Below are 22,441 nucleotides of genomic sequence, written 5' to 3' on the forward strand. Positions count from 1 at the left end.
TTTTTTTTTTTTAAAGATTTTATTTATTTATTTGAGAGAGAGAATGAGAGACAGAGAGCATGAGAGGGAGGAGGGTCAGAGGGAGAAGCAGACTCCCTGCCGAGCAGGGAGCCCGATGCGGGACTCGATCCCGGGACTCCAGGATCATGACCTGAGCCGAAGGCAGTCGCTTAACCAACTGAGCCACCCAGGCGCCCCTCTGGTTTCTTTCACTTAGCAAAATGTTTTCGAGGTTCATCCAGGTTGTAGCATGGATCAGACCGTCACTCGTTTACTCGTTTTTATGGTTAAATAATATTCCATTTCATGGACAGGCCACATTTTGTTTTTCCATTCATCTGCTGATAGACATCTGGATTGTTTCCACCTTTGGCTGTTGTGAATAGTGCTACTGTGAACATTTTTGTACATGTGTTTGTTTGAGCACCTGTTCTTAGTTCTTTGGAGTAGATACCTAGGAGTGAAACTGCTGGGTCATGGGGTAACTGTAGGTGACGGCACACACTCAGATGCTCAGTCATAGCCCACTGCACCTGCGGGTGCCCCTGGGCAGGGCCCACATTGGGTCCAGCTTTGCAGACCCGTGGTGGCTCCTTCAGGGGTTCAGTGTGTGTCTTTGGCACTCAATTTGTCACGAGGAGAAAGGGTGCTCAGGGGCCGGCCATCGAGGGTGAATGTCTCAAGAATTCCAAAATCTGGGCTCCTGACCTTGGGTCCGACTGACTCCATTACGTTCTGTCCTGTCACCTGCGGTGAGTGCAGAGCTGGGCAGTTTGTAGAGTGAGTCCCTTGAGGGCCTGACAGAGTGTTCAGGGCCTGGCTTGTTCTCACGCAGGTGCGCGTGCGCACACACACACACACACACACACAGAGGGAACGTTGCCGGGGCTGAGGCCACAGCAGTGAATAAACAAACAAGGTTTGACCATCACGAAGCACAGCACTCACGGAGAGACACAGCCCAGGGCCAAGGTCAAGAGCCCTTGGTTTGAATCCCTGTTGGCAGCCCACTGCCTCTGAGACTCAGTTTCCCTGCTTGTCAAATGGGGCCAGTGACACCTTAGAAGGTTGATACCAGGGGACAGTGGGAAGCCGTGTGAAAGGCACATGGCGCAGCGCAAATGCTCTGAAGTGGCGGTTCCCACAACTGCCATTATTCTGATAGAGGGAAGTTCAAACCCTAAAGGGACCTCAGAGACTGCACAGAGCCATCTGTATATGAGCTGGCTTGTCAGGGAGGCTGGAAGGGCATTCTGGGTACAGGAACAGAGCTGGCAAAGTGGTGTATTTTAGTCACCATAAATCTTCCCCAGAGGACTCTGCCAAGGACCAGGCATACAGTAGGTGCTCACTAGGCACTGGGAGGTAGGGAGGGAGCTGTGAATTGGGGAGTGTGCCAGAGCAGTCAAACTTTGATTTGGCAGGCCTCAGCCCATTATCTCCAGGAGATAGACCAGGGATCTGCAATGACAGCCCTTGGGCCAAAACTGGCCCATCACCTGTTTTGTCTATAAAGTTTTATTGGAACACAACCACACCCACTCATTTACCTATGTTCTATGGCTTTTTTCCACACAGAGTTGAGCAGTCGTGACAGAAAATGTGTGGCCGGCAAAGTCTGAGGTATTTACTCTCCTGGCACTTTACCAAAAAAAAAGAAGGTAATCTCGCTGACTTTTGAGGTAAATTCTCCTCATTTATTCCTTAGACTCTTCCCCTCTTCTCTGCTTCATTTTCCCCCCAAAGCCTTTCTTACCACCTGAAATACTGTATGTTTAACATTTATTGGTTGACAGTCAGCCTTTCCCTCTAGAAGGTCAGTGCCACGAGGACAGGGATTTTTGTCTGTTTTGTTCCCAGATATGTCACTGGTGCCTATGACAGTGCCTGGCTTGCAGCTCAATGAACACCCAAGACTCAGATGGTTACCAAGAGCTTTCACGTGCAGATTTGCTCCTCCCCACGGAGACCTCCTACCTCACCTGCCAGAGGTAACCACAAAGCCGAATTTTGTCCATCATTTCCTTGCTTTTAATTATCATAATATACGTATATCTGAACTCTATTTTTAGCTCTCCCAGTTTCCTGACTTGTCTCATTTGATACTGAAACAGTGCTGTGCTCACCACATCCTGTTTCCCTCCCTTGTTGGGCACATGGTCAGACTGTACTTCCCCGGCTCCCTTGCAGCTGGGTGTGGCCACGTGATGGAGTTTTGGTCACTGGGATGTGGCTGGAAGTGACGTGTGCCACTTCTGAGCCTGGAGCCATAAACTTCGGTATGATCCTCCACACTTTTTCTCTGCCTGTCAGCCGGTTGTGACAGTCACCATGACTCTGGGTGTCATGTGTCAAAGACGGCAGAATCGCAGCAGGGGACATGGAGCATCCCCTCCCACCTCCCACCCTTCAAATACTTCAGACTTCTGGGATTTGCGGTTGGGTTGTTTCAGCAGTGGTGAACCATAAGCCATCCTACATCTAAGATGATAAAGTTGAGCTCCTTGCTGCCGCCACCCCCACCCCTCCAAAGGTGGCCAAGATCCACAGCCCATTTGTTTACGATGGACATCCCATAAGGCCTTATTAGTACCTTTGGGGCCAAGGAGCTCGGGGTGCCTCTTCCACGAAGTGTGGAGGTCTCGCCGCGGCTGCCCACTGGGGTCGAAGCTGGGGGGCTGCAGTCTGTCGTCTAGGCTGCGCGTCGCTTCAAACACAGGCACAGGGTCTGCACACACAGAGAGAGGAGCCCAGGAGTGGTGGGGGCCCTGAGGGCTGAGGGCTGCCCAGGCTGAGGCCGCTCTACAGGGAGTGGAGGGGACCATCCACAAGAGCCTTCTGGAGTTGCTCTGACGGCTTAGGAGAGCAATGTGGAATTTCTGCTTTGTGAGGGAGCAGCCTTCTTCAGGGACCTGCTCAGGGGAGTGTGTGCCATCCCCATGGATATGGGTGTCTTGCCCACTGGGAATAATAACAACAATAACTGTCACAATAACTGCATTTTCTGGATTCTATGGTGCCATCCGTGGTGGCCCTGAGACTGTGTCTTGTATGCCACCAACCACAGGAGGTGTGTGTAAACAAGGACCCCACTCTGACAACCATCAGTCTGAGGTCAGCCTTCCCCCTGGCCTTCCCACACAGACCTGCAGGCAGCTGGGGATGGGGCTGACTCCTGAGGGGCACAGGACTGCTCTGAGGACCAACGACTCCTCCAAGGCCTGCCCAGCACTGTACAGATGGTCCAGACTAAACCGTCTGGATGCTTCCACCCAGTTCCTTACCTCTTCTTCCTCCGACACCTCTCCCACCTCCCTCCCTATTTTCCTTCCCCTGCATTTCCTCAATTCTATCTATCTATCATCTATCTATCTCTCTCTCTCTCTCTCTCTCTCTCTCTCTCTCTCTCTATCTATCTAATCCTTGGGGTGCTTCTCAATGGACCTGGACCAACACACCATCATTTGTTACATGCATGGTCTATTTTAAAATATATATATTTTGGGGCGCCTGGGTGGCTCAGATGGTTAAGCGTCTGCCTTCGGCTAGGGTCATGATCTCAGGGTCCTGGGATCGAGCCCCGCATCGAGTTCCTTGCTCAGCAGGGAGTCTGCTTCTCCCTCTTTCTCTGCTGTTCCCCCTGCTTGTGCTCTCTCTCTCTGTCAAAAATAAATAAAATCTTAAAAAAATATATATATATATTTTATTTATTTATTTATTAGAGAGAGAGAGAGAGAGTGCATAAGAGGGGGAAGGGGCAGAAGGCGAAGAGAGGGAGAGGCACTCTCCACTGAGTAGGGAAACTGGACTCTGGGATCATGACCTGAGCCAAAGGTAGACGCCCAACTGACTGAGCCACCCATGTGCCCCCATGTGTGGTTGATTAAATAATGGCTTTTCTGGGGGTGAAATACATACCTGGATGTAAGATACCTCCCAATTTCTCAATAGCTAAAAGATGAGGAATCTGTAGGTCCTTCTGCATGGAATTATGTCCCCTCCCTGCCCCCCTCCGTGCCCCCCCCCATCTAGTAAGACCTTCCTCTTCCTTCAGATCTAGATTCCAGCAGTTCTTCCAGGTACCTCTCCCCAGTTCCCAACTGTGGGCAGGTACTAAGAACACCTGGATAATGCCAGAGGTTTGTATGACCTCTTTTAGGTTACAAAGCTGTTCATGAAAATGGGTTCCCATGATGCTCCCAGCATCCCCTGGAGGCTGGCTTGGATTCAACTCATTTTCACAGATGAGGAAACCAGCTCAGAGAAGCCAGGTGACTTGCTGAAGGGCGGAGGTGAAGTTCAAGTCTGGGTCTCTTTCTCAGATGCCACAAAGGCTTCCTAACCCAGAGGTGTGGACATTTCCACCCAAGCGGCCCAGGTGGGTGTTCATGGGGACCCAGGAAAGCCAGGGCCTCCTTGCTCCAGACCAAGGGGACTGGGTCTGGTCCATGTAGCATGGATCCTGGGTCCTGGTCTAATCTATACTTGTTTTTCAGGACTGCTGTGTGACTCTGGCAAACAACTCTACCTCTCTGTGCCTCACCATAAAAGTACCAACCTCATAGGGCTGGGATGAGGATCCATACATATAAAGTGCTCAATACAGCGCCTGGCATTTGGTCACCTTGGAACAAATGGAAACCCTGGCTATTCCTGCCTTTCTGAGCTCCAGTCACACTGGCTTACTCTTAGTTCCTCAAAAGCACCTTTCTACCCTGGAGCCTTTGTCTGGGCAAGAGCCACTGCCAGGAACACCTTGTCTTCTCCTTTAACCTCTTTCTGCTAGTTAATGCTTAATCACCTTTCATATTGCAACTCAAATGCCACTTCTTCCAGGAAGCCTGCCTTGACCAGTCAGTCATTCCTCCATCTGAGCTCTCCCAGCTGCCAGCAACTTTCCTTTACAGCGCTCATTGTACTTACAATTTTCATTGATTGGCAAGCCTACCTAATTAACACCCACTGGTCTGCAAACTCCACAAGGCAGGGCTGGGACTGCATCTGTTTTTGCTCCCGACTGGACCCCTTGTGGGTGAATGAAGTCCAACATGCAATCTGACCCAATAAACATCTGCTGCTGGAAGAAATGGGGCAGTGTCTACATACAGGAGCCTTCAGGTCCGGCTGGAACAAGGTCGCCTCTGCGTTTTATCCCTCTCCTCCTGTCTGTTTGTTTAGGTGGCGGGATACTCTGACAATGGGCGTTTGTGCCGAGGTAAGCAGGTGCGCGGGAACGCTGCTGTCTTCCCTCTGTCAGCACTCGCCCCATGCCCCGTCATTAGGCAGGGCCTGCTCAGCGGGGTATGCCATTATGTCTCCCCGGGCTGATGTAATTATACATTGACATAATTAACCCAGCAAGCGCATTAGGCAGGCCAGCTAAAAATTCATCTATAATTATTTGTTGTGTGCATGCTAATGAGTCCATCTGCACTGCCTTTGTACAACACGGACAAATTAATTTACAAGTCTGGATTTTTTAATAAGTTCAAGGAAACGCTTCCTATTGTGTCCTGGTTTTTCAGAAAGGAAGAGAAAGGCCACGAGCACTTGCCAGGGTCAGGGAAGTTAGATAAACACGGGAGGGTGCAGCTCTGAGCGGGCCATGGAGGGCTCACTCCGGTTCCAAGGAGGTGGAAAAGATCCAGCTCGTGGCTTGGGGGCTCGCTGGCCACGAGCCCAAATAAGCCGAACGATTACACTTGGGTGATAAAGGGTATCATCCACCTCATTTCCAGGGATCAGGGATTGACGCTTCACTCCTTCACTCTGCTCGGAGGCGCTGTGGGCCACTCCTTGCCGCCTTGCGCACTCTGTCCAGGGCGAGCTGCCTTTAGGTGGGCCTCTGGAGAGGTTGGAGGAACAGGGTTGACTGGATCCCTGCTACTTTTTTTTTTGATAGAGGTCTAGCAATTCCAAGGCTCCCGTTTTTTGCCTTCATTTGCTGGTACAGGGTAGAAGATAGTGGTTAAGCTCACAGAAGCTGAAGCCCTGCTCTGGATCCAAATCTCAAGGAGCCGTGAGCCTCGTTTCCCCGCTAATACAGTGGGAGACCTACAGCAGTTTCTAATTCCCAGGAATTATTATTGGAAAGATTAAAAAAGATACCAACAGAGGCAATATGATTCAAGGGCTGCTGGGGCCAGCTCTGGCTCCAGACTGGCCAATAACTTTGGACAGTTAGTTAACCTCTCAGAGCCTCCATTTTCTCATCTGTAAAATGGGGCCACGTTATGACGTCTGGATGCGAGAACACAGAGATCTGCATGGTGCTAGGTGCATAGCTGGGTTTGGTAAGTGTGATAAGGCTGCTATTATGTGAGGGGAGGCAGCATGCCTGGTCCTGTGGTGATCTGGAGGCCGGCTGTCTGCTTGGTGATGCTCTGCGGAATCTCGGGATCAGGTATGGCCTCATGTATTCTCATCAGTCCCCAGGAGATCCAGAATCTAATAATCCTGCTTTGAACTCCACTCTGGGACCCAAAAATTCCAGCGTGGAAAGTCATACTGGGGAGGGACCAAAAGGGTCCCCAGTGCACAGAGGGGGAAAAGTGGGGTCCTGTGACTTCCCTGAAGTCCGCCAGCAAGTTGGTGGCAGGACTGAGATAGGTCCTTGGGCCTCTTCTTCCCATACTTCCTTCCTGGTTCCCCGATTTGAGGGAGAAGGTGTCAGGGGGTATTCAGATGACTCAGCCAAAGTCAAACCGTGACTGAATCTAACAACCAAAAGCACTTTACATGAATTAGAATTCCTACAGTCTTCACCACAGCACTATGAGGTAGGTACTGTTGTGTCCCCATTTTACAGATGGGGGAACTGAGGCATAAAGGGGCAGGGTGAAGTCATTTCCCCAAGGTAAGGCCCAGTAAGGTAGATGTTGCTAGTCTCCATTTTCCAGACAAGAAAATGAAGGCCCAGAGAAGAGATGCCATGTGCCCAAGGTCACATAGCTCAGAAGCGGCAGAGGTGGGATTTGAACTCAGGGTGCCAGGTGATTCTTTGTAGTGGGCCAAGCTGCCTTGAGGCAGGACACGGGGATTTTTTACTATTAGGCCAGGAGCCTGAGACTGATGGCTCTGTTCCTTGGCCTTGCTGTCAGCTTGCTGTGTGGCCTTGGACAGAGCACCAGACCTCCCTGGGCTCTCCGTTCAAATTCCTATTACAGGCATATCAACACTGGATGTCAATCAGATAGGGGTGGGGTCCTGTCAAAGTGAGTGCTTTTGGCCCTGGGCCTATCCCTTAGAGCCGGGATGCTTGGCAGAAAGATTAGAGACCTTCACAGGCTAGCTTGACACAAGGGGTGCAAATGTTATGAATTCCCAAACCACCCTCAGACAGAGGGGGAGGGGGCCAGGCTGGGAGACTGAGGGTCAGTTCCCTGCTGTGACATCTCCAGAGAAAGTCACTTAGGCTCTGTGTGTCTCAGTTTCCCCGTTGGTAAAATGGGGACAGCAGGACCTAATGCTTACGGCTGTGCAGGGATCCCCTGAGATGCTGAGCCCCGTAACGGTGCCTGGCACCCAGCAGACTCGAAGTGAGTGTTGCCCTACGCTTATCATTACGACTTGTGGCAGCCGTGGAAACTCCTGCAAGGGGTCCGTGACACAGCAGGGCTGTACTTCTGATCTACTGTAGTGTTAGCTCAGGCCACGCCTGTCTGGGGCTGCTCCCAGCCCAACCGAGCATGTCAGGGGGTGCGGAGCAGGGCCACTCCTGACGGTGCTGGGACAGGCAACCCTTGTATCATGGACTGAACTGTGTCTCTCCAAATCCATGTATTAAAGCCCTAACCCCCTGATGCGGCCGTATTTGGAGACAGGGCCTCTAATCCTCTAGGACCGGTGTCCTTATATGAAGAATAAAACACCAGAACTCTCTCTGCACGTGCACAGAGAAAGGCCCTGTGAAGGCAGCGAAGGCAGCCATCTGCAAGCTGGGAGGAGAGCCCTCACCAGAAACCAGCCTGCTGGCACCTTGATCTTGGACTTCCAGCCTCCAGAACTGTGAGAGATACATTTCTGTTGTTTAGGCCACCTGGTCTGTGGTATTGTCAGACCAGCCTGAGCAGACGAGCACACCTTGCTTCGGCACCGCCTGTCAGCCTCGCCGAGACTTTCCCAGAGCTGCACGGCAGTCTGAGGGTCTTCCCACCAAGCTTCCTTCTTCCCCTCACCCCCAGGTTGGGACCAGCATTGCCATCTAAAGGCTCTCCCTGCCTCCTCCTCTCCCTCTCCTTCATCCGCCACAGGCACCTCCCCCAATAAACCTCTTGCCTGTCTAATGCCGTCTTGGCATCTGCCTGCTTCCACAGGACCAAAACCAACATGTGACTACTCTTTCTCCTCTTGGACCCTCAGTTTTCCCATCTGTAAAATGGGGACAGCCATGGTGGCTCCCCTGTGGAGCTGCTGCTAGAATCCAGAGTCTGTGGATGTGAAACCCGTGGTGTGGTGCTGGCACTTTCCATTGAGGAGTCTGGAGTGGGCAGAGCTCACAGAGGGACCGAGGAGTCCATGTACAGGCTTCGCTCCGCACGAGTTTGTTGAGCATCTGTGGGGGGCACGGTGGTGCCTTGTCTGTGTGTAACTGACATCCCAGTCAGGTGATGTGGGTGGGGATGGGATTTATCCTAAGGGCAGTGGGAAGTGAGTGACACGGGTTCTATTTCGCTTTTTTTCAAAGGCTCATCCAAGCTGCTGTGTGAGAAACGAGCTGTAGAGGGAGCCAGAGGGGAGGCTACTGGGACTGTCTGAGCTGCGATGCTGGGATCAGGGAGGCGGCTGGAGAGTGCTCAGATTCAAGAGGTAGACAGGAAGAACTGATGGGGTGCAGTGTCCTAGGTTGAATAGTGTTCCCTGAAATTCATGTCCATCCAGAACTTCGGAACTTGACCTTATTTAGAAACAGGGTCTTTGCAGAAGGAATCAAATTAAGATGAGGTCAACTGGATTGGGGTTCACTAATCCAATGACTGGTGTCCTTTTAAGAAGAGGAGACGGCACAGAGAGACACACAGAGAAGTCCCTGCAAAGACGGAGGCAGAGACTCAAGTGATGCGTCTGCCATCAAGGATGGCCGGCCACCACCAGAGGTAGGACAGGGGACTGGAACAGGTTCTCCCTCGGAGTCTCCAGAAGGAACCGACCCTGACAGCACTTTGATTTTGGACTTCTGGCCTCCAGAATGGAGAGTAAATTTCCATGGTTTCAAACTATCTAGTTTGTGGTAATTTGGTATGGCAGCCCCAGAAAACGAATACACCATGCTCTGGAGGACACAAGTCCAAAGTCTGCCAACAGAGCTGTGCTCTCCCCATCTGCTCCACGCCTTCCTCCCAGCTTCTGGTGTTACTGGCAATCCTTGGCGTTCCTTGGCCATTGTTTCTTGGCTTTGGCTCTGTTATCACATGGACTTCTCTGTGTGTCTCTCTCCTCTTCTTATAAGGACACCAGCATACTGAATTAGGGTCCACCTGATGACCTCTTCTTAACTTGATTACATCTGCAAAAACCCTCTTTCTAAATGAGGGTACCAGAGGTTAGGACCTCCACATATGTTTCTGGGGCACACAATTCAAACCATAACACATGATAACTGACTGGATACCAACTGTGAGAGAGGCAGGACTGAGGAGCTGCCAAGACTCCAAGTCCCATAGGAAGGAAGTCCTCACTCAAGTCTAACCTACTTCTCTCCTGCTGCACCCATCTCACCTGGCATCCAGAGAATAAGCCCGTTGTGTAAGAGAAAGCAGCAGGTCCTGGGCTCTCACTCTACCGCATTTTTAACCTCTGCAACTACTGAGGCATTGGGCTATGGGTCGAGTAGGGTCCCTGCTCTGAAAAGTATACAACAATGATGGTCTCTTACTTCCCCGGGCATTTTCCACCCTTTATTTCCTCCCTACTGGTGCATAGTGGGAATTCTTAGCTTTTACAGTATGTGGGAAACTCATTTCTTCCCACTTCCCCTATCTGGGAGAAACTCACGGAGCCCTGAGCTATATTGCCGGGGGCTGAGTTAGGGAGGAAAAAAATGACTAGCATCCAGACGGCTGGAAGATTTGCCAAATCACACACAGGTAAAATGCTCGGCTGTGGCGGCTGGCAAATCCAAGGGTTTCCCGCTTACTTTGTCCAACAGCATTAATCGATCCATCAGCTAAATGTCACTGGCTGCTCTTACAAACACAAATTGAAAGAGAGAGAAGTGACAACAGATCTTTAAAATGTTTGGAAGAGGTTTCTCAGAGGGCCTGACAGTCATGGGGAACTGGGGGGACGTCTTGCTTTTGTTCCTCAGTCTTCCCTTTCGCCTTGGGGCCCTGCTCTGGCCTTTTACATAGTAGGTGCTCAGTAAATGTGGGTTGTGTTAAGCTTCTAATCTGTGGTCGCTGGTTATAGCAGCAACAGGAAGCAAATACAGTCCCTAATGCTGTCACTTATTCACCAGCACGTTTTTACCGAACACCTACTATGTGCCAGACACCATTACTTCAGTTGCCAAATATTTTCTGAGTATCTGCTGTGTGCCAGGGAGGTTTCTGGGCCCTGGAGATAGAGCAGTGAATAAGAGGGGATTTCTGCCTTCCTGGAGTTGATACTCTAGAGAGGACAGATGGATAAAGGACAAATAAACCAATGGGAGTAAGGGGGTAGAGAAGAAAAAGAAGGCAGGGCCAGGGCAGAGAGTGGCCTGACATGTGTGGTGGAGGGAATGGTGCTAATGAAGGCAGGCTGGTCAGGGAACGCTTCCTTTTTTTTTTTTTTTTAAGATTTTATTTATTTATTTGACAGAGAGAGACACAGCGAGAGAGGGAACACAAGCAGGGGGAGTGGGAGAGGGAGAAGCAGGCTTCCCGCGGAGCAGGCAGCCCGATGCGGGGCTCGATCCCAGGACCCTGGGATCATGACCCGAGCCGAAGGCAGACGTTTAACCGACTGAGCCACTGAGGTGCCCCAGGGAAAGCTTCTTGAAGGAGGTGACATTTGAACAGAGCCTTGAAGGAGATGAGGGAGCTAGCAGGGGGTGAGAGAGAGAATAATCTAGACACAGGAAGCACCAGGATAAACAGCCCCCACCAGACCAAGAAAGGGTGGTGGAACCTTGTGACCAGCCCCCCCTCCCCCCAATTACTGTCCCAGAAACAAAACTTAGCTCCATCTTCACAACAACGGACCCATTTTACAGATGAGGATGTGGGGCTGAGAGAGGCTGGCAATGTCTGGGGACTTTTGGTGCCAGCTTCACCTCCCTTCCCTGTAGGCTGGTCTGGGTGTTGCCACCAAGGGTGGAAGTTGGGTTCAGAGCAGGCTCTGGCCCATAACCACTCTTTTCCAGTCTTTGCTCCCAAAACTCCAGCTACCATCAATCCTGGAGCAGGTGGGGCACCCATATCTGGGAAACTAGGGCATGGGGTAGATAAGACCCCCATCCAGTGTCTTGAGCCAAAAGCTCCAGGGAACTGACATTTCTTCATATTCCCCCCACTCACATATGCCAGCTACTTTGCATATATCTACATCTCATTTAATCATCAAAACAATCAAATCATGTGAGAGATGGTTGCATCCCCATCTTCCAGAGGAGAAAACTGAGGCCTAGCAAAGGGAAGCCATTTGTTCAAGGCCACCAACCTAGAACAAGGCAGAGCTGAATTTGAACCCAGTACAGCCCAAATGCCAGACACTGGCATGCTCACTTCACAACTTCTGCTGTATCCACCTGCCCCTAAAAGATTACCAACGTGACATTTGTCCTTATGTGACTCAGTACTTTTTAACTCAAAAATATTTTAAAGGAAAATTTTGTCACATTATTGTAAATAGATAATTGGGATCCTGTATCATAAATAGAAGGTGCTTTAAACTGTAAAAATAAACACAAAGAGGGGCTGCCTGGCTGGCTCAGTCGGGAGAGTGTGCAGCTCTGGATCTCAGGGTCGTGAGTTCAAGCCCCATGTTGGGTGATAACTGATGTTATTAAATTCTAGTTAGACTCTCTTGTTACCTAAGACTGGGAGCCCGAGGCTGGCTCTCCCTTGGCTAAAGGGGGAGACTCTCAGGTATCCTATAGGTGTTTAAGATGTTCTAGCACTGGACTGAAACTTTACCTAGAAGGAAGCATAAAGGTGACACCCAGCACGCAATGTGTTCAAAGATTTCACTGCTGTGCCAGGTACACCGAGGCTGTTCCCCGTGTCAGGTGACCCACGAAGGGAAGTGCCATGTCCCACCAAGCCCCCAACCTCCAAAGTGACCCATGTTCCCACTCTGGTGTCTGGCAAGCCTCCTATCCTGGTGTCAGGAGAAGTGACAAAACATCCCTGCACCTCCCCATCTGGAGCCAGGAAGCCTAGGGTTCTGCCGGGCTCAGCACTTCCAGCGGAAACCTTTCCATGCCCAGAGCCATGAGCGGGACTCCCCCACTTCACTCCTGCAAGCAGACACACAGTCGATACATAGACGAGGGCAGTGGCAGTGGGAATCAAAGGGCTTTGGATCCAACCTAAGTGAAAAGCCCCAAACAGGGGACCCCAAATCACAATTGTTGTTTGACTACAACAAATCTTTTGGATTAATTGAGCACGCTGGCAGACACGGAAGATCAAATATGAACCATCCGAGGTGGCAGGTCCTGGTGGGAGTGCAGGGAGGGGGGACATTGTCAGGAAGCGCAGTGCCTTTGTCTTACAGCCACCAACCTGCTCTTTATGCATACACTGCTTAATAAAATGACTAATTCATTTTGGTTACATTGGATCTAACCCCTTAGAGAATACTGCCAACGGATTTGTAATATTTTAATACCACACCAGGCTTTACAAAGGCACTGTCAGAGATGGGTAAAACATCGTCTATTCCCTCTTCCACCACTAGCTGATGCTGTTGGTGTTTTTTCAAAAAGTGTCTATGGGGTTGGGTGGGAGGGGGGGAGCCGGGGAGCTAGGAAAAGCTGTCTCATTCCTCCCACTGTGTCCATCTGAAGGAAAGTGGCATTCAGAGCTTTTTTAGGAAAGCTGGAGTCGCGAAGGCTGTCCGAGAGGCTGTTTAGAAACACATATATGCAGAAGTATGCGTGCGCCCCTCCAAAATATCTTTGAGACAGAAGCCTTCTCCCATCTGGGCCCAGGCTCCAGGCGCCTGCATGGGTGGGAGGCTCGGGCTATTGACGGTGGCAGCGAGACTAACTCTGATCCTTTAATCTTAACTTTTCGAGAGCAGATGGGGTGTGGGGCCCTTACGCACAGCCGTGAGCCATGTGTCCGCCCACCCGCTCTTCCCTCCATTGCCAGGACCGGCTGCTCCGGGGGGTCTTCTGGCTGAAGCATGGGCAGAGGGGCTGGGGAAGGTCTTCCTTCTTGGCAAGGGGTGGTGGTGGTAATGCAACAACACCAACATAGCTGTGGGGACTGTTTACTGAGCACTTACTAGGTGCCAGACACTCAGAGGGCCTTCTATGCTCTGCACCATGATTACTCCTCTCCGAGGTACCAGGAGGTAAGTGTGCTTTTCTAGACCAGGGAACAGGCTGAGAGGCAGAACCAGCTACTCAGGGTCACCCAGAACCCGGGTTCAAAGCCATGTCCGTTATAGTACAAATAAAGTTCCCATATACGGAGTTTCACAGAACATGCCAGGCAGGCAGCAACAGTGTGTTTTGCTTCACATTGTGCTCCTGGTGGTGAGTGGAGTGTCCAGCGAACAGTATTTGTCTAATGAATTGCATGGGGCCGCTACTCTATACCAGGCACCATGCTCAATGTTCTCCACTCTCACTGAATCCACCCAACTGGCCTATAATTAGCTAAGATCACTATCCATATTTTGTAATGGGGAAACTGAGGAGCAGAAAAGCGAAGAATGGTAAGGGAAGCACAATGGCAGGACAGGGATTGGCCTGCTCTGTAGGAGGCCCGCTGGCCTGGGGTCCTGCTAGTGCTCATCCTGATATCACTCTGCTCCCTGAATTTGGAGGCTTGAGCTGGGAGAACGAGGAGTTCTTAGCTAGGGGGGTTCACTTGTTCCTCTTCTGGGTAACACACCTGCATTTCAGCAAAGGGCTCATCCTCTTAGTTTAGAACCTCTCAACCTACTGGCAACAAAGACCCTTAGCTGTTTGTCACTCTTTTTGGAGGCCAAACGTCCAATGGTTTTGTCCAAATCCTTTCACTTTTTAAATTGAACCTGCGTGTAGTTTAGGAGCCAGGGGTTAAGATTCAGACTCTACTGCCTCTCTGCTGTGTGACCTCGGGCAAGTGACTTGATCTCTCCGAGCCTACATTTTCTCAGCTGCACAGTAGGACAGCTTATTTACTGTCAAGGGGGCTGTGGGGATCACAAACTTATTTCTGTAAGGGGCTGCGTGCACTGCCTGACAGCACCCCACAAACAGCCCCGCAAGGATAGCAGCTTATGCTTAGAACCACATTCAAAGCCTGACTTCTCTGAGGCGCCCCCTCTGGCTGTCTAGCCTCGGAGCCCTTTTTCTGCTGGGTGTTCTGGCCATCTGACTTTGGGTCATGTTGTCCCTGCCAGACTCCGAGTCTCTGAGGGCAGAGGAAGGCTCAGGCTTCAGTTCCCACAGGGCTCAGCTCTAGTAGGTGCTCAGAATGAACTGATGAAAAGTCACAGTTGACATGCCCGGCTTTCCTTCTGAAAGGGAACAGCCGTGCATTGAGCACCTACTGGGTACCAGCATCATGCCAGATGCTTTCACTTCATCTTCCCCCAGTCCTTGGTTACCAGGTGAACGTTAGACTGGCGGCCATGGGGAGAGAGTGCTTCTGGCAGGGGAGATGGTGGTGTAACGCCTTCTAAAGTTAAGTACCATCTTCGGGAAAATCTGGCCTTGTTCCCTACAGGATCAAGTGAGCAGAGGCATATTCAGGGAGAAAGGGAAGGAAGTGAGAGCAAACAGAAACAAGAGTTTCTCATTATACTAAAATCCTTATTTCCTATATTTGGGAAGGTGGCTTATCCACTAGATGGCGGTAGAACTAGTCATTTGGGACAAAAGCAAAGCTAAATTCTTAACCTCCCTCACTACACTTCCATCAAAGATTCATTATTTTTAAAAATTAAGGTCACAAAAGTACTAAAAAACCCCTATAACTTTCAAGCAAGAAGGGGTTTTTAAAAATATGACATGAAATCCAGAAGCCATAAAAGCAAAGGTTTGGTAAGAATTCCTACTTTCTGCAAATATTTTTTTAATGCCTGCTATGTACCACATACAAGAGACATTATAAACAAAAAGCAAACTAGGGGAGAAGATACGAGACACGTTTACCAGGACAAAGGCTATTATCTTTAATATACAAAGAGTGTCTACAAATCAATAAGAAAGTGATCTCTTTGATATTAAAATGGGCTACAGACACATAAACCACTGAGTCACAAAAGAATATGAGTGGTTCATAACATATGAAAAGATATTTAGTATTACAAATGAATGAGTACAAAATAAATCAACAAGGAGAAAAAAAATGTTTATTCTTTCTGACCACTGATCCTGGGTTTGGGGCCAATGCATGGCTACAATCTATTTTCTTTCCCAAGTTTTCTTCCTTGTCTTCAGAACTACAGCACAGTACGAATAAGCTGCTCATTCCTGAGCACCCTAAATGCCCAACGTTGGAGAGGGGGTCCAGCAAATTACAGCACAGCCACACGAGACCATTGCACACAATGAACCAAAGTTACTCAGGATTTTTAATCACACAGGGAAATACCTATGCTCGTGTTGGGTAAAAGGAAGGATGATTCAAAATGGTACAAGCAGAATGAACCACCGTTTTGAAGAAGTACGTAGGGAAAAGATCAGAAAGAAAAACAGTGTTCCCATTGCTTCTCTAGTAGGGAGTTCTCTCTCCTTCTTTCTACTTTTCTGTATTTTCTGAAGTTGACAGCATGCATATGTGACTTTTATAATTGGGGAGAAAAAAATTAAAACCCGAAATACCATAAAGCATTTTCCTATTCCAGACTCAGTAACCCTGTTGCCTAAACTGCTCACCCCATGTGCTCGATAACTGACAGAACCTTGTGAGATCAGCAGTAAACCCTTGTGATCCATTTAACTTACACTCTGATGTCAGCTTTGCAATGGGCTGCTGGTTATTAGACCCTGCCAAATGCTTTCACGCCTAGCAGAGTGAGTCTTCATGTCAAATAGCGAGTAGCTTCTATTATTATCCCTCTGCTAAAGACATAGAAATCAGACCTCAGAGAGGTTCGGGCCCCTGCCTAAGGTCACACAGCTCAAAACCACCAAACTGAGAGTCCTACCCCGCTGTGTCTGACTCTGCAGCTCGAGCACCTAAGCTGACCAGCTTTGCCTCCTGAAAGAAGAAGCAGGGAGAGAAACGCCTGTCAGGAGTTGCCGTCTCCTGCGCTGGATTTTTAAAAACCAAAGTAAAGCAGAAAAAACCATTCTGGGGGCACTCACCTCTCTCTTCTTATCTCTTCAGCAGTCCTCCTCTGCCTGCTCTCTTACTTGCTCTCTCCTTGTTTCCTTTTTTTTCATTTTTTCTTTCTTTCCTTCAAATCCACCCCCCACTCCCTTTTACCTTTAACTAATCACTCAGTTAACAAGTTAGCTTTGTGAGGCTCGGGTCGGTACCTAGTGACTGCGAGTGCGATAAAGAAATCAGCCGTCACCGATACAGAAGTCAGAAAGGTTTAAATCAAATCATCCTCCACAACAATGACATTAATTATGCTTTTAACACGTTTTACTGCTTTTTTTCTCACTTCACGCCACATCTGTGTGAACAATATCCAAAAGATTTACGGTTTTCTTTCGTAATTACAGACATACAGGCTGCACACTTATCAAAATACTTGCTGAGCCATCACGCCATATCGCACTCTCTGCCAAAGATTTGTGTTGGCAGCAGTCATTCAAAACAAAAATGTTGAATCAGGACTTGCGTGGCTTTGGAGGGGGGTGGAAAGTATTTCGACAAATAATTTGCCTGTCAAGAAATATAAAAACAGGAGAGTGTGCATCCTGGCAAATTTTCCAGGAGTGTTATTTTTCTGGAGGGGGTTGGAGCAGTGTGTGTGTGTGTGTGTTGGCGGGGGGGGTGGGGGAGAGTGCGCAGGGGAGCTCCAAGCACCAAAACCACATCTGACATTTGGTTCTTGTGTCTGAGGATAAAATTTAATGAGAACAAAAATATGTCTTCCTAATTCCCCTAAGAAATCATTAAAACATTTTGTTATTCTTAAATGTCTCGAAAATGAATTAGAGCCCCTAAAGGGGCCGTTCGAACGGTCTGTCTCCATCAGTTAAGGCTCCTTGTTCTCCAACTCAGTGATAGCTAGGGACATACGTCTCCCCCGCCTCTCCATTTCTGGGGAGCAGAGTTGCGAAATCAGATGCGTGGAGTCAGCACCAGACTTGGAACAACCCCTTTGCGGGGAGGGGCCGGAGGGCATGAGGACCTTCTGGAAAGCTCTGCACCGGTCTTGAGAACTCTCACAGTCCCTGGCTGGCACTCTGGCCCTGTGACTGTGTTATCAGCCCTATCTCCAGAAAGATGAAGGTTTCACGGTGAACCCCAGAATTAATGACTCTTTTCTAAGCAGGGGCCGTAGCCTCTCCTCACGCTCAAGCACTAGACTTGCCGGTGCTCCCCTAGGTTTGTCATGAGCAATGATTATTCGAGGGATGATCATGGTCACCTCGGCCACCAGAATGCAAGCTCCCTGTGGGCTGGACCCGTGTCTGCATTTGCAGGCTCATGGCTAGGTTCTCAGGGTCTAGCAAGTGCCAGGCACACGGCAGGCACTTTAATAAATGTTATCTGAGTAAATAAACACGTGACAGGCAGAGGGCTCTAGTTGAAAGAGCACCCTTTCATTCAAATAACCTTCCCCCCATTTCTGTATCTGAGTCTTATTTCTCATTCATTCAAAAATTATTAGGTGCTTACTGTGTACCAGGTTCTGGGTATACAATTTCAGTATGATTCAGTCCCAGGCTTAGAGCATTTCACTTCTAGGGAAGCCAGACACATACATGATGATGAGAGTAGCTCAGTCTCCAATTTATACAAGAGGAGGCTGGGGACTCAGGGGGTCAATTAATTCATCTGCCGTCACCCAGCAAGTAAGTGGTCCAGGTAGGATTCCAACCTGAGCCTGGAACCACAAGCCTGTCTCAGTGCTGCCCCCTGGTGCTACAGAGGAAGTATATGGGGTGAGAGGAGGAGCCTTGTGTGGGGTCTCCTAGGAGACATTTTTGGGGTCTATTGTGGGTCACTCTCCAATGTCATTTGTCGCTGAGCCTGTGGGACCGTAAGGATTGAAAATTGATGGTAAATAAGAGGGTTTATTTTCCCAATTATTTTTTTCCAGATAACTCTGATGAGAGTAGAGATATAAGCAAAGCACCTGCCAGGAACAGGGCTTCTCAGCCACATGCCTGGTGTGGTCCTCAGGGAGGGTGACAATGGCCAGGGCTGCATACATGGCTGTCTCAGCCTCATGCCCCAGGGCCATGTCCTCATGGTGGGCATAGAGCCCCAAGGGCTATACTGTCCAACCCCAGCTGTTCTCACTGCTCAAACATCCTCCTTGAGAAGACCCACACAGCATGCTGCCCTCCTGGGAGTGGGGAACCGGAGGGTAGGACCAGGGCAAAGAGGATGGAGTCTGCACACCCCTCTGCAGTGGGCTGAATGGTGGCCCCTGAATATATATCCATGTCCTAATGCGTGGAGCCAGTGAATGTGACCTTATTTGGGAAAAGGGTCTTTGGCAGATGTAATTCAGTTAAGGATCCTCTGGAGAAGATCACCCTGGATTATCTGGGTGGGTCCTAAATTCAATGACTAGTGTCCTTATAAGAGAAAAGAGCTGGAGATTTGGGACCCAGACACAGGGAGGAGGGGGCCCTGTGAAGACAGAGGCAAAGACTGGAGTGATGTGGCCACAAGCCAAGAGACACCTGGAGCCACAAGAAGCTGGAAGAGGTAAGGAAGAGCCCTCCTCTAGAACCTTCAGAGGGAGCACAGCTCTGTGGACACCTTAATTTTGGATTTCTGGCCTCCAGAACTACGAGACAATAAATACCTGTTGCTTGAAGTCCCCCAGTTCGTGGTAAGTTGTTACAGGAGCTCCCCTGGGTAGCCAAGTTGTGACGCAGTGCAGCCACTCTGGATGTATTTGTTGAGCGTGTGGAGACCTGAGCCCCACTGCTCCTGGCTGTGAGACCTCAGGCGTCACACTCAACCTCTGGGTACCCCCGTGAAGGGGGCTGGTTGGCCTGTTCCCCTGGGGCTGTAACATGCAGAGGGTAGAACAACCGCTATACCAGGCGAGTGCTTTTCAAACTTTGACGTGCTCACAGAGCTCGGGGAGCTTGTCTTTTCCCATTTCTGGTGGCCTCAAGTGTTCCTTGGCTTGTGGTCACATCACTCCAACCCGTGTCTGTCTTCACAAGGCCTTCTTCCCTGTATTTCTCTGTGTTCTCTCTTCCTCTTACAAGGACACTAGTCATTGGATTTAGGGTCCACCCTGTATCCAGATGGTCTCATCTCAAGGTCCTTAACTAATCACATCTGCAAAGACCCTGCTTCTAAAGCGTATCATACTCCAAGGTTCAGGGTAGACATGAATTTTGGGAGGACACTATTCAAGCCACTCCAGTTGTCCAAGACAGATGAAATGAGGGACTTTCCCACCCACAAACACAAAGATCCTGGAAATGACCTCGACATTGAGTAGAAATGACTTTGCCTTCTCCATGACTTGACTTAGTTGGGATTTCATTTTCTTCTTCATAAACCCCCCAGCCCCAGTCACCAGATAGCACTGATTCCTGTAGCTGTGTGGAAAGCCCCAGAAAGGATTGGGAGGGAGTTGGCACAGAGGGTCCCCTCCCAGCCCCACCATTGTAAGCAAATCACTTACAGCTCTCTGGGCTCCCTGTTCTGAGTCAAGAAATGAGAAGGTGGCAGAGGAGGGGCCATTTTGGAAAAGGGAAACTTTTTTACAGAGGTGCATCTACGTATCTTAGGGGTACAGGTGAATGTTTTCAAACTACTCACAGCTGTGTAATCCACACCAAGATCAAGAAACAGCATCTATGTTCCCCAGAAACCCCTTGTGGGAACTATCGCCCCCTCCAAAAGAAACCACTCTCTTGACTTCTAACAGCACAGGTTAACTTTTTTTTTTTTTAGTTGAGGTGAAATTCTTAGAACATATAATTTACCACTTTAAAGTGAACAGTTCAGTGGGATCTGGCACATTCATGAAGTTGCACAACCACCACCCCCATCTAGTCTCAGAGCATTTTTATCCCCCTAAAAGGAGACCCCACACCCATTAGCAGTCACCGCCACCCCCCCACCCCCCACCACCAATCTGATATCTCTCTTTTAGATTTGCCTATTTGGGACATACTATATAAGTGGAGTCTTAGATTATGTGACCTTCGTGTCTGGCTTCTTTCACTCAGCATCATGTCTGTGAGGGTCATCCATGTTATAGCAGGTGTCAACGCTTCACTCCTTTTTATGGCTGAATCCTAATTCCATTGTACCACATTTTATTTATCTATTCATCCATTGATGGACATTTGGGTTGTTTCCCCCTTTTGGGCGTTGTGAACAGTGCCGACAGATTAATTTTTGTCTGTCTTCATATTTTATGTAAAGAGAGTCATAAGTATGTGTTCTTTTGGGTTGAGGTTGGCTGCGTCATGTTGGGGAAACATTTGAGGTCTTTCCTCCAGCGCCCTCAGCAGGCAGAGAGCACTGGGCACCATCTGTCCTTTGTAGCAATGGGGTGGGGGTTCTGGCAGGCAAGACACTCAGCTCCCCAAGAAGGTCCAGGTGGGAGCCCCCCAAAGCTTCCTGGCTAACACTGGAAGGTGGTGGGGGAGGATGGAGGAACTGTGTGGGGACATGTCACACCAGACTGGGTGTGGACCCTCTCACCACCCCCCAACAACCCTCTCCTGTGGAGGGCCCAGCCTTCCCCAGGATCCTTGGCTTGTCCCTAGATCCCCTTGTGGGGAGGTCCCTGTGTAACGACCTAATGGCTGGTTCTTCCTTGATATTAATTATCCAATTATGGAACCCAAATGTATCTTACCTGGTGCTTCAATCAATTGCTTGTAAACACTCAGGAAAGCTGCCTCAGCCTCCTGACTTCTCTTACTAAGGGCCACCACCTTTGGAAACAAGAGAGAGAGTCATGTGTAACCATGGCATCTGAGTCTACAAGGAAATATGATCATTTTCTACATGTGCAAACATGGGATGGGGGGAGGAGGAGGGGAAATGAAGGTCAAAAGTATGGAGTTAGAAAGTCCAGGTTCAAATCCTGGCTCCACTGCATTCCAGCTGTGTGACCTTGGGCATGTCATTGGCCCTCTCTGATCTAACTAAGGTTTCCCTCATCTGGAAAATGGGGGGAAAACAGAACCTACCTCCTGGGCCTCTTCTGGGGACTGAATGATGCTACATGTAAGTGCTTAGCACCGGGCCTGGCACAGAGTAGGTTGTTAACAGCTATTATTGTTGTTGTTATGAAAGGGTCATGCTGGAGATCCAGATATGACACATGTTCTGGGGGAAAGTGGGACACATCTGGGGAATATTTCTTGCCACTGAAAATTACAGAGAAATTGTTAAAGCTCTCGTGAGATGTCAAACAGCCCAACAAATGCTTCCTGACTGATGACAACACAAATGGCTGGATAATCCCATGGTGAAGAGCTACCTTCATGCATTTGTTCCCTTCCTCACAGACTTTTTCGTTCTGCCAGTGACGTTCACTAAGATGATGTTCCTCAAGTGAAGTTCCTCAAGACATTTCTGGGGCTCAGCACCATCTCATCCCTCTCTGCCCCTGGCTATGAATTCCAAGCTCTGGCCTCATAGCTCCCTTGGTTCTGGCTCTTGGTAGCCAGTCCCCCTGGCATCGTCCTGGGCCTCCCCAGCACATGTTGGCATGAGCCACTAGTACCCACAGGCCACCGTCCCTACATCCTCAAGAACACTCTAGGCGGGGTATCTTTCTTTGCACTGGAACATCTTTATTCTCCCTGACATTGATATACCTCTCCCTCTGGTGCCAACTTCAACAATGGATCTATGGGGAGTCTGTCTCTCTGTCTCTCTCTTTCAGAGGTGGGCTTTTCTTACCAATCCCAGTGATGCCACTTGGAGGAGTGTCTGTTCTCAAGTTCCTTCCCTTGATGTGAGCTCTGTGAGTACACTGTCTGGTGCACAGAAAGTGCTCAACACAATCTGTTGAATCGGCAAATCTAAGAGAGTTGCCCCAACTTTAAGTCCTGTTTGTGACATCATTTTGGAGAAATGACAGGGGCCAATTCTGAGACGGTCCATTCATAGAAGTGGCTAACTAAGGCACAAGCCTTGGAGCCAGGCCACCTCGGTTCAAATCCCAGCTCCAC

The 22,441-nt window shown here is 49.5% G+C and overlaps 2 protein-coding genes across 9 annotated transcripts in view; one reads left to right on the top strand and one right to left on the bottom strand.

The window, feature by feature from the left end:
- Positions 1-22,441, bottom strand: part of CUX2 (cut like homeobox 2) — a 254,233-nt gene that overhangs the window by 38,384 nt on the left and 193,408 nt on the right. For 6 of the 7 annotated variants that reach the window (XM_081802221.1, XM_081802220.1, XM_081802224.1 and 3 more), the window contains 2 exons: positions 21,115-21,193; positions 2,594-2,728 (listed from right to left, as the gene is read on the bottom strand). In XM_081802221.1, coding sequence (XP_081658347.1) covers positions 2,594-2,728; positions 21,115-21,193 — 214 coding nt within the window. The remainder of the gene's footprint in view (positions 1-2,593; positions 2,729-21,114; positions 21,194-22,441) is intronic. The other variant, XM_081802222.1, reaches the window with a different exon arrangement.
- HVCN1 (hydrogen voltage gated channel 1) overlaps positions 1-22,441 on the top strand; it is a 542,590-nt gene that overhangs the window by 35,981 nt on the left and 484,168 nt on the right. The gene's annotated exons all lie outside the window — the stretch shown is intronic.

This window comes from Leptonychotes weddellii, chromosome 13, assembly GCF_054177405.1.
Source record: "Leptonychotes weddellii isolate Sample4059 chromosome 13, ASM5417740v2, whole genome shotgun sequence".
Classification (NCBI taxonomy): domain Eukaryota; kingdom Metazoa; phylum Chordata; class Mammalia; order Carnivora; family Phocidae; genus Leptonychotes; species Leptonychotes weddellii.